Source organism: Artemia franciscana, chromosome 8 (genome assembly GCF_032884065.1).
Source record: "Artemia franciscana chromosome 8, ASM3288406v1, whole genome shotgun sequence".
Classification (NCBI taxonomy): domain Eukaryota; kingdom Metazoa; phylum Arthropoda; class Branchiopoda; order Anostraca; family Artemiidae; genus Artemia; species Artemia franciscana.
In genome coordinates this window covers 42,055,304-42,074,509 of record NC_088870.1, presented here as the reverse complement: position 1 = coordinate 42,074,509, position 19,206 = coordinate 42,055,304, and the positions used below count along the sequence as shown (strand labels likewise).

The 19,206-nt window shown below is 35.4% G+C and overlaps 1 protein-coding gene across 3 annotated transcripts in view; it reads left to right on the top strand.

Annotated features, from left to right (window-relative positions):
* The window catches only part of LOC136030445 (polyhomeotic-like protein 3), a 154,051-nt gene that overhangs the window by 88,515 nt on the left and 46,330 nt on the right, over positions 1-19,206 (top strand). For all 3 annotated transcript variants that reach the window (XM_065709429.1, XM_065709428.1, XM_065709431.1), the window contains 5 exons: positions 3,434-3,646; positions 11,356-11,539; positions 13,623-13,822; positions 15,496-15,615; positions 18,682-19,143. In XM_065709429.1, the coding sequence (XP_065565501.1) occupies positions 3,434-3,646; positions 11,356-11,539; positions 13,623-13,822; positions 15,496-15,615; positions 18,682-19,143 (1,179 nt within the window). The remainder of the gene's footprint in view (positions 1-3,433; positions 3,647-11,355; positions 11,540-13,622; positions 13,823-15,495; positions 15,616-18,681; positions 19,144-19,206) is intronic.

Here is a 19,206-nt window from a genome sequence, read left to right as displayed (position 1 = left end):
CATTTTATTTTTTAATTTCAATTGTTTATTTAATATTACTATTTAATTATAATTTAATGGATACCAAGGTACCAAAAATATGTTTACCCTTTTCTTTTCTCTGTTATGCGTATTCGTCGTTGTACAAATCGATATGAGCTTTGAGTAAGAAAATTACTCAGAATCAGCCCTAGTCATGTCCCTTAAGCGAGGGAACAAATTAGATATCTGACTGGACACCAATTAGAAGTGCTTACACCCAATTGTGAGAGGGCTCGGGAAGTCTATATACTTTTCAAAGATTTGCACCACAATCAATTACTTACAATTATTGGTATTCCAAAATTTGTACGCATTTTATTTTTCGGTACGCTATGCAGGAACATTTGCATAAAAAATAGATGTAAACTATAAGGCGATTTTTTTTCTCTGGATAAAAATTGGCGAGTTGTCACTTGGGAGAGGGAGACTAGGTGGCCAGGTTCTTACTGGTCGAAAATTCATAGATTTTGTACCTAATTAGACAAAACTTGCGAAAACCATTAAATGGGTTTTTATTCAACTTTGGCCATAGCCTATAACAAAATCAGGCTCCTTATCTCTCCCTCCTTTTAAAGAAAAATACAAATGAAAAATTATGAACCCTCAAACGATAATTTCTACTAAATTTTCTTAATTTGGGTCATTCTTAGGGGGTGGGGGCACGAGGCCTAATTTTCTCTGTAGTGATTAATTTTTCTGGACTTCTGGACACTTCTTATTCAAACTGTCCAATACAGTTTGCCCCCCCCCCTGTGTATGTAAAAGCCATGTGTATGTACACACTGGCTCTCTATCTGGCTCTCTTTATATTCTCTTTTGTTATCTTCTATGCTCTCTTTTGTTAATAGCCTTTAAGCTTTATTTGTGTTTCTCTTTTATTTGTTTCTATCCCGCTCTCTTTTAGATGCTTCCGCCTAGGTCATCTCCCAAGGAATCCCCCACTATGTATGATTGTTTTCAAATTCTCACCCAGCCTAACCCAATCTCAGCGTGGGCTTTCTAGTAAGTCCAATGTACTTTAAGCATATGGTATTTGAGTGTGCTGGGAATATTTCCAAGCCACCTCGGCCCGTCTTTCATAATACCCACGCTAAGCGGGATTGGAACATGGGTGTATACTGGAGGGATGGCAGAAGCGACTTGTTGGGTGCGGCAATACACATGGGGATATATGACATAGGAAATTGGGTTTACATCCCATCCCGTATACAAAGTCCGTTCTATCGATTGGCTCAAGCCGATCTTGTTACCACTGATATGATTGAGTTATTCCTCGTCAAGAAAAACTAAATATGAAAGAGGGAGCATAGGAGAAAAAATAAATGCCCACAACGAAAATCAAATGCGGCAGCTGCATTTTATATTGTGAAGCTTTCTCTTTTTACAAAGAATTGTGTTTCTATCGCAGGAATGTTTGAAATTTAGAGCAATTGTTATTGTCGTATATTCGATACCTAAAAATATTTCTTTCAAAAAGAACTGCTTTTGAACAAAAGTTAAAAACAACAATAAATTTTGAATTTTTTTTCTGTAAGATTGATTTATGTCATATACGAAAATCACCTATTGAATTACTCGAGCTAATATGCTGCTTCCTTGTTACACCAGGAAGCCAGAAATCAAGTAAAATTGTGTAATATTTGGGGGGAGTGGCGGTTAGCCAGCCCCCTCCCCCTGAAAAATTCCCAGGGTGTTCGCCGCTCAATCTACTTCTTCTATTGACACAAACAAAAAGCTCGTTTGCAAATTTATTTTTCTATCGAAAACTCTATCATGTTTCGAAAATTCAGCTTTTGTGCACTCGAATGAGCAAATAATCATTACTGTCTTTCTAATAGAATATCTAATATCGTGTTTGGCTAATATCATCTATAATAAGATCTATTTTGAATGCAAATTTTATGGGAGCACTAGCTTGTCAACATTTTTTTTCTTATTATTATTATTTTTCTAGCTGCCATGTAGAAAGTTCGTCGTTGAACGATTTTACTAAGCGTAAAAAGCTGAATATACTTTTTTTTCTAGCAAGACTTCAGTTTGTTCTGACCATTAACCAATTGTCCCTAGTGGGGGAAGCGGCTTGAATTCCGCAAGGTATAAGAGTACAAGGCTGGAATGCCTAAGTTTTCAATTCCATTGAGTGTAAAGTAGTTATCGTCTATTCTCTCTACTCTACTCTATCCCCTAAAGAAGTGCAAAGTAGGCTCTATTGAATGGAAATAAATTTAATTATAAGAAAAAAGAGTGTGTTATACAGGGTGAGACAGAAGTTTCTTTTCCCTGAGGTGGCACTACTTTACCTGAGGAGTTGAGAGTCTACGATCCGCCAAACATTTCTGGTATTCACTGTATCCCATAATTTTCTATGATTTTCATATGAACCGCATTTTCGGCTTTTTTATACCCCCCCCCCTTCCCCTGAAATTTGGTATCCTGTAATTGCCAGTTCAAACGTACCAGAGCATTTTAATTAAGTAATGGGTTTTATTGGGAAATTTAATGTTGTTTTCTTTAGGGGAAAAGATGACGACATTACATTTAGGCCGACAGGAGTCGTGAGGTTTTTAGCGCAGCCAAGCCTTAGATTGTATTTTTAAAAATATGACCATTTTAAGAAATATGGGAAAATAGTCAAAGAGTTTTGTTCCAGGTAGAGGGTTATTTTTGGGGCGGGCAGGATTACAAATAGTTCACAAAACACATCAAAAATTTGTTTACACGTATTTTGTTACTTTTTTTGCAATTTGGACAAAGTTTTGGGGTTTGAGGATCAAACCCGGTAGAGGTGATCTTAGGGGGGACAGAGGGGGCATTTTTCCCGGGTGTTGAAATTTTAGGGGGTGCAAATTTATAAATAAATAATCTAATGGTTATAATTATTTTGCAATTTTATTTTTATTAAAATAAGGTCGAGGACACAGGTGGTAGGAAGTATAAGCAAATTGAACCCGAAATTTTCATTTTCTTCATATATTCGTCACCATTCCTAACGATATAGTTAATACGAGATAATAAAAAAAAATTATAGAGGATAAAGCAAGGACAGTCAGATTTAAATAAATGGACAATTCTGTTAAGAAAATGAAAATTTTGTTAAAATTTGGCCTAAAAATATTGGGAGACATGGTTGGGGGTGCTAATCAATGTTTTACTCTGGGTGCAAGAGAGGCCAGAACCACCATTGACCCGATACCCCACTCTGGATACGCCCTTAACTTGATTGTGAAATATTTCATTATAGAAATCACTGACACTAGACAGGACACAGTCTAAAAAATTGCCAAAGTGTTGGCGAATTTTATTAAAATAATAGTCGTTAAAAACTCTGTAGAAATGTGAAATTATCAAGTTAAGTAAAGAGTGTCTTTTCCTATCCTGTTCATCTATTTACGTGTGCTGTTTTCTTTCGCAGCCATATTTACAAGTTGTGAACAGCATCAATCAAAAAGGGTCGATCGTGCCTGTTTCAGTATCAAATGGCGTTGGTGTCAATGTGGGCGTTCCCGCTCAGCTCAAGAGTGTTAACCCCGGGGGAAATTCCATGACATCCCAACCACAAGTCGGTACAACCCAAACACAGTCCACAATGGTAGCTGGACAAACTCAGCTTATAAGTCCTTTACAGGTAATTTTGTGGTAATTTTTCTGTACTAAAATGAAATAAAAGTGTAAAACGGTTACCCGTTTACCCGTGTTTTAGCATAAATAGAAATGTAGTGCGATCTAAAGAGTTATTTTGGTAATTTCTCTGTTAATTATAGGTAACGTATGCGTCAGTGTGTTTCACATCTTTTTTGTCAACGCGATGCACAAAACCGCCAACCTATTAGATTGTTAGACTTTAAAAAATCTCTGGGGGGGGGGTAAATTTTTGAGGGAGATATAAAGTTGTAAAAACGTTCGTTCTGAAAATTATTTTGTTTTCTCCAAATCCTGTGAAAATACTTCGAAGTCTATTTTAATTTTGAAGGGATGGCGAAAACGCCCGTTTTGATCACACTCCCGCCTCTCTTATGTGCTATCACGACAGTTGTATAAAATGGTCTACACAACAAAATAGTATTGCTGCTAAATTACTCTAATTATTTCAGAAGGGAATTTGATACCGTGCTATAAGATATAAAGGGGCGGAAAACTGGATGATGTTTCAGATTTCCTTAGACTACATTGTTGTAAATGCACTTTTAGTAGATTAGCCACTGAAAAAATTAACCTTGAAGAAATATAAATCAGAATTTAAATTATTGGAATTTTTTATTTTAATTTATAAGACCACTGAACGAATTTAGAGCTAATTTTCCTATAATAAACAACATCTGATTAAATTTTAGAACAATAAACAAAAGGCAAAACAAGGTGGAAAGCCTTAGTACTTGTTATTGCTGAGTTGGATCACTTTTTGACCCTGAAGTCCTTGCGACAACCATACTGCTTGCTACAAAGGAAATCGTATATTTTGAAAGCTTTTGGCAAGGGAAGAAATGTCTCGACCATAGCATGAGCTAGAACTATGTTTAAGAATTAATTGAAATGTCTACACATTGAGCATCGGTACTTGGAAAATGCAAAAAAGAATCGAGTTAGTTGAAGTCGTTTCCAGGGGATTATTTTTTTTTCGGGGGGAGGGGTAAAAATATTGAAAACACGCCAACAAAATATTTATATGAACTTATGCTACTTTTTCGAGTCGGAAAAAATAGAATTAGTTCAAGTCGTGTCCAGGGTATTTTTTTGGAGGGGGGGGGGGGGGGTAAAAATACTGAAAACACATCAAAAACGTATTTATATGAACTTTACTTTTTCGAGTCGGAAAAAAATCGAGCTAGTTCAAGTCGTGTCCAGGGTATTTTTTTTGGGGGGGGAGGGGGTAAAAATATGGAAAACACATCAAAAATGTATTTATATGAACTTTAACTACTTTTTTCGAGTCGGAAAAAATCGAGTTAGTTCATGGTATCCAGGGTATTATTTTTTGGGTGGAGGGGGTAGGAAATATTGAAAACACATAAAAATTTATTTATATCAACTTCGGCTACTTTTCTCGAGTCGGAAAAAAATCGAGTTAGTTCAAGTCGTTTCCAGGGTATAATTTTTTGGGAGGGGAGGGGAAAAAATATCAAAAACCCATCAAAAATGTGTTTATATGAACTTTGGCTACTTTTTCGAGTCAGAAAAAAATCGAGTTAGTTTCATTCTTGTCCAGGGTATTATTTTTTTAGGGAAGGGGGTAACAAATATAGAAAATGCAACAAAAAATCATTTATATGAACTTTGGCTACTTTTTTCAAGTCGGAAAAAGTTTTTGGAGCGGGAAGGGGTTCAACCCGGTAACCCTCCCCCCTGGATACGGCCTTGAATGGGTTAGCATTTAGATCTTTCATATACAATTTTGACATTCTAAAACAGTAAACTGTTAATAAAGGTAGGATATGGTTTAGAATTATTAATGTTAAATTTTAATTAAATTATTATATTAAAATTAGAAATTTCAATAGTAACTTCTTAAAAACACTACCGTGAACTGTTAAGGGTGTATCTCAGAAGACAATTATCATCGATTATAGCTAATTATTTGCTATTGCCTCCATCCCAAAATGACCCATATCCACAAATGCAGCCCCTTGTATGCTCATAGTGAGCAAAATAGACTTAATATTTCAGTTCTCTCAGCAGGTATGGTACAAAAATTTACGAATTTTAACTTTCAGCGGGGGGGGGCAGCCATGTGCGCAAAAAACTATTTCGAGGGGAGGGATTCAAAATGGAAAAAAAATATGTGGTGATTTGAAAAAGAAGTCCCCTGAAAATTGGGAAATTTTAGGGTTGTGGGGGCATGTCGTGGGTCCCTCCCTGGGTACACCTTAAATGTTCGGAATTTAAACTACTCGTCATTTTTATTTTTAAGGTTAATTACACTCAAGAGTGGAAAGAAATTGAATATTATGACATGATGGTATTAGGTTTTGACAGGATGTGGCCATTTAACACACGACCAACGTAATCATCGATCCTTTGCGAACCGTTTTTGGAATCGAATAATCAACCAAATTGTTGATGCTAATTAACCGTCTTGGATCTGTGATTTGACCCTGCAATATTTTTTGGGATAGGGGGCCATTGACAAAAAGTATTAAGCTAACCATCCAGAGACGATTGATGCCTCGAGAGTCCAGACACGAAATTTAAGTTGACATTTTATGCAATTGGAGCCAAAACAATCTAAAACTATCTGGAAAAATGAGTAAATGGGACGGAGTACTGTCAAACCAACTATGGCAATCATCTGAATGTTGTTGTGTTTCAATCGTAACTGAAAATAACCCATATTCCTAGTCAACCCATAATTTTAAATAATTGCAGTCTTCAATTGAAACTTCATTATCTCAAGGGCTCACTTACTAAAAGCTCATCTTCTATAGTCGCGTGGGATTGATGTCGCTCACGGTGGATTCGGAAAGTTCTGCACCTTTTGTCCTTTTCTCTGTTCAATAAGTGCCACAATTGCACGTCCGAAATTATTTCTGGTGTATAAATAAGAAAAATATTCTTAAACGTTCATTGCATGAATTAAGGAAAATAATAATACTAACGGTAATAGAACTTGTACAGGTCTACCAATAATGAATATTCAGAAGGAGACAATGCTAGAACAAAAAGAGTCAGTTCTATCGCTAATTTTATGTTCATCGCTATTGTTTTGTTTTTTATTTATTTTATTTTCTTTAATTCCGTTCAATTTTCAAAAATGAGACGGTGCAGCACTTATTACTATCTGGATTTTTTTAATGCAAATAATTATTAATAATTATGTGTCTTTTAGGATAATTGGCATCTGGAACGCACACTGACACAAGATACTTAAGAAACTTAAAATTAAAACTTAAAGTTAAAGTTAAAGTTTAAAAACTTAAGTTTTTTTTTTTTTGAATAATTTTGAACATCGACTAAAGGACATTAAGAAACTCGAAACGATTTAAGTTTCCTCATGTGTGGCATATACATGATTGCGATACAGGCATAGATTTATTACTTAAATAGATACCTGTAACATAGACAAAGAATTGAAACAAGGGAGAAGGCTAACAACCACCAGTCGTTAAACAAAACTGCTACCTGTCAGCCACCATTTGTTTGACAAGTATGGTGGAATCGATTACTCGTAGCTAGTCCTAACAATCGGTTTTTTCTCGTATGTCAAACACTGTTTCAAACACCTGGATAAGGAGCCCTCCTACTGACCAGCTGTAAATAAGCTTAGGTTATAGCTAAAAAAGAAAAAAACGAATTGTATAAAATAGAGGTTTTCCTAAAATATTTTTCTCTTCAATGCATATAGGTAGGGCGGTATCCAGGATTTTTGTTTGGGGGGTGTATTTTACAGATCGCAGAAAATTTGTTTAAGTGTATTTTTGTTACTTTTATTCAAGTTGGACGAAAATCTTCGGGGTTGGTTCAAATTCGGTAACCTCCTTCCCTGGATACTGCTCTGCGTATGGAATAGCCTACGGTAACCAATATACGACAAGTAAATTATGGTATCACACGTTCATCGTTATCACACGTTTTCAGAGATCACGTACGCCTCTGGTGCATGCCAAGCGCGGCGATAATTTACCAAGCTTTGTTGAATCTGCCACGGGTGAAAAAATTGTGCCATGCGTGGTAGAATTGTGTGGCATAGGTGGTGTTCCGATGTGTACACCAGGTGGCGAAAAACTGGTAACCCCTCAGAAACCCTATAACTTATGAACTAAAATCAAAATAGGAAAACTAATTGAAATTAATCTATAGGATGAACTGAGCTTAGGGCGTGTGCTATAAATCTCAGCTTAATAAATATTTCACTTTTTACACATTTTTATTATGTAGGAGGGGAGGGGTAAATTATCCTGTTTGCTAAATGTAAAACAGTTCTTTATTTCAAAAATAACAAACAGACATAATAGTTCTACTGAATTCTGCCACTTAGGAAGTACTAAACCGTCATGGTAACCAGTGGTATGTAGAAGAAACCGAAGATTGTAACCGAAAAAAAAAATTGATTACAGTGTATTATAATGACGTTTTTATATGTTGATTCCTATTATGTAAAATTTATTTTATTTGTCAAAAGTTATTAGCATAGGACAATTTCCATATTTAAAAAAAAAAATGTAGAAAACGCTCCAAAAAGAGAATAAATTATATTTTAAAATTCAACATGTCCGATATCCCTAGAGGGAACGCTTCAATACTCAGTAAACGAAAATATGATTTTTTCTTTTTTTTTAGAGAAAGGTGGCCATGCATGCGTAATTCTTGTGTGTGTCTTATTTGTTTTTTTTTGGGGGGGGAGGTTCGAAATTATCTTATTGAATCAGTCGTCGTAAAAGTCAGTGAAGTGCTTATTCAAATAGAAATTGAAAGCTATAGCCTAATGCCATTTCCAACTATAAGTAGAGACCACGCCACATTCAAGTACTTTTTTGTGCCATAAAACATCAACTATAGCCATAAAACATCAACTATTTTTATCGAACAAAAATTTTGACGTAGCCATTTGGCTTAGAAATATTGGAAACTGTTATATTCTAGTTTCAAATGACATATTAGCTCGCAGGGACATTTTTTACTTAACATATATGTAATTTATACAATATCAAAGATTATTAACAAATAAAAGATCGCTAACGGTTCATCAGTATCAAACTGCTGTGCAGACAACTATTAAGGGGGTGATCCTTTTTTTGGGGGGGGGATTTGTTCATTGCTTCAAAAAGTGTATTTTTAGGCCAAAATTCTCAAATACTTCACGATAATTTCTTTTGATCAATATGACGAGGCCGTTTGTTTGCCCTCTAACCTTCCTTCAGTTCGGGAAATATTTCTCTGAGGAGCCCTAATGTGAAGTGTAACATTTACGACGGCTTACATTTATTAGTGATAACTCTATTTGGTTGACTGTTGGGTTATACTTCTTTGTCCTTGCGTTTTAATTGCTGGAGTTCTTAATTGCAAAACAGTTCTTTTTTTTCTTCTTTCTTTTTTTTTCTAAAAAATAAAAAAACTAAATTGATTTTAGTTTTAAATTGCAAATTTTGTGAGTTAACAAGCAGAAATGTCATTTAATTATATACTAAGGAAGGAAGACGGATTGTAGCAGTAAACGATAGGAATTTACTGACAGGGAAAAAGAAAGGAGAAATAGGAATAGATTATTTTAAAGAGGGGCTGCAGGAGAGCGAAAAGAATTTTAATTTTTTTTTTTACATATATAGGCAATTTGCTTATGGGTCTTTTCTGTTATATCTGTGCTACTAATTACGGATCAGTATTTGTTCGTTGCTTGTTGGAGCCTGTTTGTTTTTTATTATAATCTATTGGTCAGTATTTACATAATTTTGGTTATATATTTTCACCTTAAGGGGGAAGGATAAAGTAAAGCTAATCGCTTTTAGGGATTGTTTAAGTATTCCTAAAAATCCTAAAATACTTATATCATCCCTAAAAACGGTTTACTTTACTTAGTCCCCACCTTATGCAAATATATAGCCAAAATTATACATTTTCGACGCATAAGGGTAAGAACAGATGAAGCCTAAACTGTTTTCCAGAAAAGTAATGTCCTGCAACAGCTCCAGGAAATCATTGTATATATTAGTGGTAATTTTCAACTTTTTTTCCAATATTTTATTCTTTATTATTCTTATAATAAATCTTATAATTGTTATTTATATATTTTATTGTTTGCTATCCTCTTCCTCCCTGCATGACACGAACGAAACCTCAATTTTTCCTGCATGCTATATAGAAATAAATAATCTTATTAAGTTATTTGAAAAAAACAACAAAGTTTACCAACCTCGCGTGTTCATAATCTGATAAGTCCATAGGTAATTAGATATAGGGTCAAATATATCCCTTTTAAGAGAGGTTCATTTGGATCCTTTAACAAAATAATATGAAAAAAACTTCGTTTTCTTAAAGAGTTAAAGACGCTGCGTCCCAAAGTCGAACCTTAAAACGTACAGGAATTAGAAGAGGCAGTTGGGGGGCTGCCGCCCCCCAAACCCCCAGCTTTTAAAGACTCTTTTGTACAGGTTTTTTTTTGGGGGGACTTCATTGTTACTAATTACTAGTTTCGGCGCAATGGTTCTCCTGTCCTCTTGTGTTTAACATTTTTCGAAGTTATTCCATTATTCATTCATTTCAATTTTTTGTTAATTAAAAGAGGGCCTTTCCGAAGCCAAGAGCTGGGGGTTAGCAAAAAAACAAAAAACTTTCGCGGATAAGCTCCTGGGCCCTAGGGGACCTTAACTTGTGAATTTCAGCCCGATCGGACAACGTTAAAGGGGGGCTTGGGTTGACAGGTCGAAACTTTCGGCCAGATTTTCCCCATGAAGAAAAAGTTGGAGGGGGATGAAATTTTGCAGGTTTCTTAGTTGGAGCTCGGGCTACGAAATGCATCCCTCCCCATCCGTCTGCGACCACTGGAACCGAAGATCGCTTAACATTGTCGTGTGTCGCCTCTTTATAGAGGCACGAGTGTGCCTCCTTGAAAGAGACAACAATAAAAGAAAGCCTATTTGAAGTCGGAAAAAACAGTAGAGCCTGAACGATAAGAGAGATAGAAACAATGTGAACCATTTAGAAATCAAATCAATCAAGTTCACTCGTGGGGTTCTTCTGCTCTTAAAAAAGTAAGTAAGTGTGACGGTACTAGACCCTCTAGGTCCAAACCGGTGGTACTGAGTACTGATCTCCGTTTCGTGGCCCTTCAGCCAGGAAGTGCATGGGGGGGGGCTGGGTATTCAAACCCAACTGCTCCTTGGGTTTGAGTGTCAAAGATCTTCACTGAATCTCAGCTTTGTACATCGTAAATATAAACTTTGAATATATTGATTAAACCAAAAAGAGTGAAAAAGTCCATAAAGAAAACATCGTTAAATGCTAACAATTCATTGTAAAAAAAAAATGCTAAATATTTTTTTTTGAAACCAATTTGAACAAGTCTACAACACAATGTGCATAAATCCTTCAAAACATATAAGAAAACATACATACAGAAAAACGTCGGGCCATATTCCCGTCAAATATTTGGCGCCTTAATGAGAAAAACCCCTAGCGTATACACCTTCTTATAAAAACTCCAACCCTATGATTCAACTTTTTCCAATATATAATTAACGGACAAAGGGATAAATATGGTACTGTTTCAGATACCTAGTTATTATGCAGCTTGTCTCGTAATTTCAGTACTCAAGCTCCTTATTGAGAAAAGCACTTCCGTTTATTTATGTATACATTTGAGAATATTTTAATCCATAAATGATGAGTATCATTTTTTATTTTTAGTATTTACCGCAACAGTTCAACTTAGGTCAAGGATTTACTTGGGCCACTGGGCCAAATGGAATACAGCAGCCTATATTGTCACACAATCCGCCTATATATATTCGAAGTGGTACTCAAGCGGATGGAAGTGGTGGCATGATTTTTGCTGCTCCAGCTCAACAGCAAATGCAACCTCAGCAACAAGGTATTTATTATAATGCTTTTTTTAATTACATCTATTTTTGATTATGTATGTAAAACAAGAGGTCTGAGGGTTTTTTTCATTGTAGCCCCATATGAAGGCTTTGATTGATAGAAGTTAGGAGGAAGAATGAGAGGGAGTTTCTTAAATCCTGTATAGGAAATAGATGTCCCACTCTTCTTACTACGAATGTTAATAACTGCTCCCAAGTATCAAACTTCTACATAGTTTAAAAGTTCGTTCTTATTCTTAACAGGGTTGCCCAAAAGAATGAAAAAACTTCCCTAAATTCGCTTGCAAAAATATCTCTAAAAAAAAACAACAGAATATTAAATAATAATATTAATACTTGGTATACTTTTTAGGGCATGTTTGGTATACTTTTACCAAGAGCCCAAGGCTAGCATAGAAATCAAAAGGTCCTGAGTTGTTAAGAGAGCCAGAAACAATTCGAGTCATTCAGAAGCCAAACCGATAAAGTTTTATAGTTTTTACGATTCGTGGGGTTTCAACACCTCTTAGGGTTTGAGTGTCATGGGTTTGAGTGTCATGGATTTCATCATGCTTGTAAGCATAAATCTTTACGAGCTAAAGCTTTACAGAGGGATCAAAAGAACTATTCAGGTCGGGCGTTCAGTACCGCCAAATTTGCGCTTTTATCTTTGATAGTTATAGTGAAACAAGGATTTTTCAGCTGAAATTGAGGGTAATTTTCCCCTAACACCCTGTTTAAAGGCTCTCTAATAATAGTTGTTTTTTATTTGTGTGTTTTAGCACAAATTTGCCGAGATATTTTTAGAATCAGGCTCTGTGAGCTCAACAATGGTATGGAGCTGAGAAATATTTGGTTAAGATGAAACGTACTCTTTGAGAAATATACTTAAAATACAACAATAAATCTCGAAGTGTCCCAATGAATAAAAATGCTAATACAAAATTAGCAATTTCAATGCATTATTTGGAAAAAAATTTACCCTCGCCAAAAAAAAAAAAATCTTCTGTTTAATCTAGGCTGGAGTAATTTACATTGATCACATATAGTTTCTAGGGAAAAGGCGATTCTCTCTATTTTCTCTAGTTTCCTAGAGTGAATCAATTAATAATATCAAACATTAAATACTTTACGGGGTTCAGCACTGATGCTGCCACGTCTAATTGCTTACATAAATCGTAAAGTGCAAGTCTTCAGTGTTATTTCTGGATTAGAGTAGATTAGACAATTTCAATCTTCCGCTGTAATCCATAGCTTTGTCAGTCTATAAAAACTACCTACGCATCAGCAGATTAGCTTTGTACAAAAAGGACCGAACCGAAATGTTCCCGAAATGTCCGGGCTGTTCCCTCTTCAACGCCCTGCTCTTTACGCTAAAGTTTTTACTGTTTTAAAAAGTAGAGTTGAGAGAAAGAGTCAAACTTTAGCGCAAAGAGCGAGGCGTCGAAGAGGTAACAACCCCTTTCATATACGGGGTAATTTCTGTTCGTTTTAAGTTTTAATGTCGCTTCTTACTTCAGTTAAAAAAAAAAAACTTGTTTTTTTTTTATTTAATACAAAAAGGACAGAACCGAACTGTTCTAACCTATTAATAGTTGCACTGAAAGGTTATAAGCTGGTGTAGAACAACAAAGATTAAAGCGATTGAAATGTATTATAATAATTTTATGGCCACTGTTGACAGCTCTATGCGAAATGAAAGCCTGGTAATGGAATATAGGGAAATTTTATAGATAAACTCCAAGGGTCTTAACATATTTAGCCGGATTTATTTCACCACGTTGTATGTAGCGTATAGATGGAGAGTCATTACTTGAGAAATAATTGACCACTTAAGGTTCATCTTGGTTGATGTACTTGAAGTTTTTCTCTCTCAAGTTTCCAACTGAAGTAGTGCTGTATCGGTGGGAGTAAAAATTGATTTAACCTCTCTTCGTCTGGAAATATTTTAATAGTTATATTTTGACTAATTCATTAAATCATTTACATATTTAAAATTAAAAATAAATATTTTTGTTATTTCATCAATCAGTGCAGATTTTTTCGATTCCTTTTAAACTAGAATTTTTTGACTAAATTTGAATTTATTTATAGCCATTGCTCCAATTGGTCAAATTGGGGTTGCTCCCCAAGTTAGAAATCGTCAACCTGGTGAAGTTAACGTCGGACCTCCTATACAGCCAAAGTTGGTTGTGCCTCGACAAGCTACTTCAACCCCTCAACATATTCGACCTGCTCCCGCTAGCTCTGTGTCAACACAGACCATTACTGCACAGAATAGTGGAACCATTAAGGTATATGTTGTATATTTATGTTTTCGTCGGGTATTTCCAATTTATTCTTGTTTCCTAAAGTAGGGAATCTCGACAGGGCTTGCACGGCCTCAAGGGGCGTGAGAAGAGATTTCTGTACAAATTATTAAGAATATATTGATTAGTACTTCAGTAAAAATCTTTCTTTGTATTCTATGATGCAGGAGGGGTGTAATTTGACCCAAAGAATTACGGACCGGAAATCCCTGCCAGATGCATCACCAGTGGTGATTGTTAGGCCCCTTAACCCATTCTAATTTTTTTGGCCCAGTGCTAAAAAAATGTGTTCGTTTGCATTAAGAAAAGTGTCGATATTAATCGGTATTCACCCCAATTTGACGTATTCCACCTTGCTTTGACGAAAATCACGATCTGGGTTGGTCAAATTGACCCCTTAGTCGATAAAATATGTTGGCTCGTTTCTCATTTTAAAAATTCTTGAAAAGATGCTTTTTAAGCGAACTGTCATAGTTTAGTACATCTTTAACCCGTATGGTGTTGCCTAATTATTGTGTTGGTGTATGCTGTATTCCTATAAAGTATGGTGTTGCGGTATTTCTTTATTCTTCTACATTTTCTTCTATTGTCCAAAGAATCTGCATATCCTATTCTTTTAGTTGATTTGATTTTATTTTGCGAGTTTTTAGTTTTCATTACTTTTCTTGTATGTGTCTGTATTGGAAACGAACTGGGAATCTCATCGGAAACATTTGCTTTCTTCACTTTTTGTTGATTAGTCTTAAAGCTTTTTAAATATAATCAAATTAAATACGTGATAAAAAGTGAGATCTTCTAAAGAAAAATTTCGGCCGAAGATATACTTTTCATGCCTGTCTTACAATGTGAAGTCGGACTGTTACGCATCCATGCCATGCACTTTTTGTATTTGTTTGCTCGAGATTGTGAAATGTAAGTTATTTGAAGACTTGAAGATGAAAATGGAGTCTTAAAAGGAGTTTTGGCCTAAATTATGTGCTCTGTTTGTGTCGGCCGATGTTTGCTGTCTTTTCTTTTTGTTGTAATCTTACTAAAGTCAAATTACATATGCTGTAAAAAATGAGTCATGCTTCTAAAAAAAAATTGCTGCCTGAAAATGTATCTTTTCTCGTGCTTTCGATCCCCCCCCCTATAATGGTAGAAGTTTCTATACCCTGTGCTGTTATCGCCTAAGTTTGTAAAATCTGGAAAAGGTAGTAAAAGGTAAAAAAAATTGTTCTAAAGGAAAGCTGTGACCTTCTAACATGTTAAATGTAATATTGTGTTTCCTGTGTTTTCTCTTTTGCATTAATCGTAAGGCAATTTCTAATATGAGTGAAATTGAATATTATTTTAGTTAAACGAGCACTTCCACAAAAAAATTGTGGTCTAAAATGTATCTTTGTTCGTGTTTTTAACTCCCTTCTCCCCTTTCTCCTCCTTTACAAAGGTTGGAATTTTGTGCATCCATGTCCTCTGTATTTCTTTTGATGGGTTTTTAAATGTTTGTAAAACTTATATTGGCGAAACCGTAAAAAATGATTTCTATTAAAAAATTGTGGCCTAAAATTTGTTTATTTCGTGTTTGCCGACTTTTCTCTTTCTTGATCATAAAACTTTTTTTAACCAGTTAATATCAAGAAGCATTTTTGATTTTATTTTGATAAATTTTTTTTCAGTCTAAGGTTCGTAAAATGGCGGCACAGAAAACGGCTCAACAAGTGGCAAAACAGAATATAGAAAATGCCGTTCGTGCTGGTTTGATTACACCGATCATGGCACAGCAAGGACAACTACAGGTAATTTTGTAACAACTTAGATAATTTTGTCGGTATTTAATAATTTGTTAACAACTTATGTGATTTTATTAGCATTTATTAATTGTGTAAGAGCTTCTACAATTTTGTTGGAATTTAATAATTTTGTAATGATAAGTAATTCTGTTGGAATTTAATAATTTTTTGACATCTCAAGTGATTTTTTGGAACATTTTAGCCATGGCGTAATTTCATCGAAATCCCCAAAGGAGGGGGGGGGGGGTTGGAGTCAATTTTTCCAAATCAAGTGAAAATGAAAGTGAAAACTGAAAAATGAGTAGTATATTACCATAAAGGCAAGGATATACTAAAGAATTTGATCTGTTTTTCTTGATACTTGAATTATGGAGGCTTGTCTTAATTTTGAAAAGTTTTTTTTTGCAGAAACTAAATTTCAGCTGGGGGTGGGGGTGGGGACAAAATTAGGTCGGGGGGGGGGAAAGCTTTGGCCTGGATGGGGCAGCTACCCCCCCCCCCCCCCGCTTCAAAGTAGTTCTAATTGTCCTATTGTTTACAGCATAAGCAAAGGAACTGTTTAGTCGATTGCTACCTAATGCACTTTAATTTTGTTTAAAACTTTGTAAAAATAAACCTCAGCAACTTTTTAACAACTGTTAATGTACCAACTATAATTTCCCACGATCAATTTTGAGAGATCCAATAAATAAATCTTTTATTTCATAAAGCCAAACAACCTGTAAATACACTTAATACAAAAAAATATATATAAATACACTAAAAAATAACATAAAAAAGAACTGCAACTTTAAGCAATCAGCGACTAAACCCTGCCGACCAGCGAAGTAGAATAATCGGAAGTCCCGAAAACGTGACAAGCTTATTCTCAGACTCCCAGATTTTCTTGAAGTAGGAAATCTACCCGGTGCAGCAGCCTTAAGCCAAAAATTTGACAATTATTTGCAGCTGGTTCTGTGGTAATGCTGGCAACTTAAAAATGGCAACTGCCAATTTAAAACCGAGGCAATTTAAAAAAAAAATTGCTTTTTACGTAGTGCTCTTTTTATTTTAAATTAAATAAAAAAAAACAAGTTTTTTAAACTGCAAGTAAGGAGCGACAGTAAAGCTTAAAACGAACAGAAATTACTTCGTATATGAAAGGGGCTGCTCCCTCCTCAACGTTCTGCTCTTTACGCTAAAATTTTTAACTATTTTAAAAAGTAGAGTTGAGAGAAAGAGTCAAACTTTAGCGTAAAGAGCGGGACGTTGAGGAGGGAGCAGCCACTTTCATATACGAAGTAATTTCTGTTCGTTTTAAGTTTTACTGTCGCTTCTTACTTGCAGTTTAAAAAACTTGTTTTTTTTTTATTTAATTTCTGAACGTTTCTGAATCAATGCATGTTTTGATTTTGGCTCTCCGCAGAGGAATAGTTAAAACGAAATTTGTATTTTTTTTTTTTTTTTGCTAAATGGTTTTCTCATAATTTTGATCGAATGATTTTGAAAAAAAAAGAGCGAAGGAGGAAGCCTAGTTGGCCTCCGATTTTTTGGTTAATTAAAAAGGCACCTATAACTTTTAATTTTTTACGAATCTTTTTATTAGTAAAATTTTTTTAGTAAAACTTATAAATTAGCTTACGTAAAGAACTTTTGTATTCTCATGTTTTTATCACATATATGATGGGGTTCGCCCCCTCGTCAGTACCTCGCTCTTTACCTTAAAGCTTAAATTTTGTCCCAATTCATTAAGAATAACCCCTGAATCACAAAAGCCGTAGAATAAATAGTTGAAACTACTAAAAATACTTTAGCGTAAAGAGCGAGGTATTAGGAGGAGGTGAGCCCCTCGTATGGGTAATAATTTCTGTTCGTTTTAAGTTTTAATGCTGCTCTTTACTTCCAGCTGAAAAAAACTTTTTATATTTATTTTTTCATTTTTTTTTTTTTAATAATGCTAGAAAATCCTGCGCTCCCTTCATGGAAATTTTCTTCTCCCATGATAAATTCTCGATGGAAAGTTCCCCCAGCATATCCCCCTCTTCTCAACCCCTCTCCCAACCAAAAACATCCTCCTGAAAACGCCTGTACACTTCCCAATAACCATTACTATATGTAAGCACTGGTCAAAGTTTGTAACTTGTTGCCCCTCCCATGGGGACTGTGGGGAAGTAAATCGTCCCCAAAAACATAGTTATAAGGTTTTTCGACTACGCTGAATAAGATGGCTATCTCAGAATTTTGATCCGTTGACTTTGGGGAAATAATTAGCGTGGGAGGGGGACTAGGTGCCCTCCAATTTTTTGGGTCACTTAAAAAGGGCACTAGAACTTTTCATTTCCGTTAGAATGAGCCCTCTCGCAACATTCTAGGACAACTGGGTCGATACGATCACCCCTGGAAAAAAAAACAACAAATAAACACGCATCCGTGATCTACCTTGTGGCAAAAAATACAAAATTCCACATTTTTGTAGATAGGAGCTTGAAACTTCTACAGTAGGGTTCTCTGATACGCTGAATCTGATTGGTGTGACCTTTAATATTCTATGACTTTTAGGGGGTGTTTCCCCCTATTTTCTAAAAAAAACGCATATTTTCTCAGGCTCGTAACTTTTGATGGGTAAGATTAAACTTGATGAAACCTGTATATTTAAAATCAGCATTAAAATGCGATTCTTTTGATGTAGCTATTGGTATCAAAATTCTATTTTTTAGAGTTTTGGTTACTATTGAGCCGGGTCGCTCCTTACTACAGTTCGTTACCACGAACTGTTTGATCAACGGTGCAATATCCGAAAATAGGAAACGCACCTTGTATTTTATTTATTTACTTTTTTTGGTTGGTCAACCAGCAAGGATAGATTCAACAATGCCAGCTTCAGCAGAGCGTTCAAGTAACGTTTGTTCATCGTTCATAATAGTGCCTAAAACGCACCTTGTATTTTATTTATTTACTTATTATTATTTTTTTTGGTTCGTCAACCAGCAAGGATAGATTCAGTAGTATCAGGCTCACTAGAACGTTCAAGTAATGTTCTGGAACGTTCAACGCTCATAATAATACAAGATTTTTACCTTCTACTTTTTTTAGTTCGTCAATCAGCAAGGACAGATTCAACAATACCAGCTTCAGCAGAACGTTCAAGGAAATATGGTTCAATTTACTCCACAAATGCCAATGCTACAGATAGTTGGCACTCCTCAAGCTCAGTCTGCCCCAACCCAGCAACATAATAATCAATCACATATACAAATTATGCATCAATCACCTCACCAGGTTGCTCATGGAGTTAATCAAGGATCGCAGGGAGCACAAAGCATATCAAATCACCAACCATCCCCTAGTAGTACTATGTCTCCGCATCCGTCACAGTCACCTAGGCCATTTCAACATGCACAAGCTGCTGCCCCTTCACCAAGTTCTTCACCATCTGTAATGCAATCTCCACGGCATGTTTCTCAATCACCAGTTACTGTACCTCAGTCACCACATCGTTCAATGCAATCGCCATCGAACCCACAACTGCAGCAGATGGTGTCTATCCCAACTTCGGTAAGTTGTGCAAATGTGCCATATATTTCTTAAGTAGGTTAACTGTGTTTAGAAGTTGGAAGA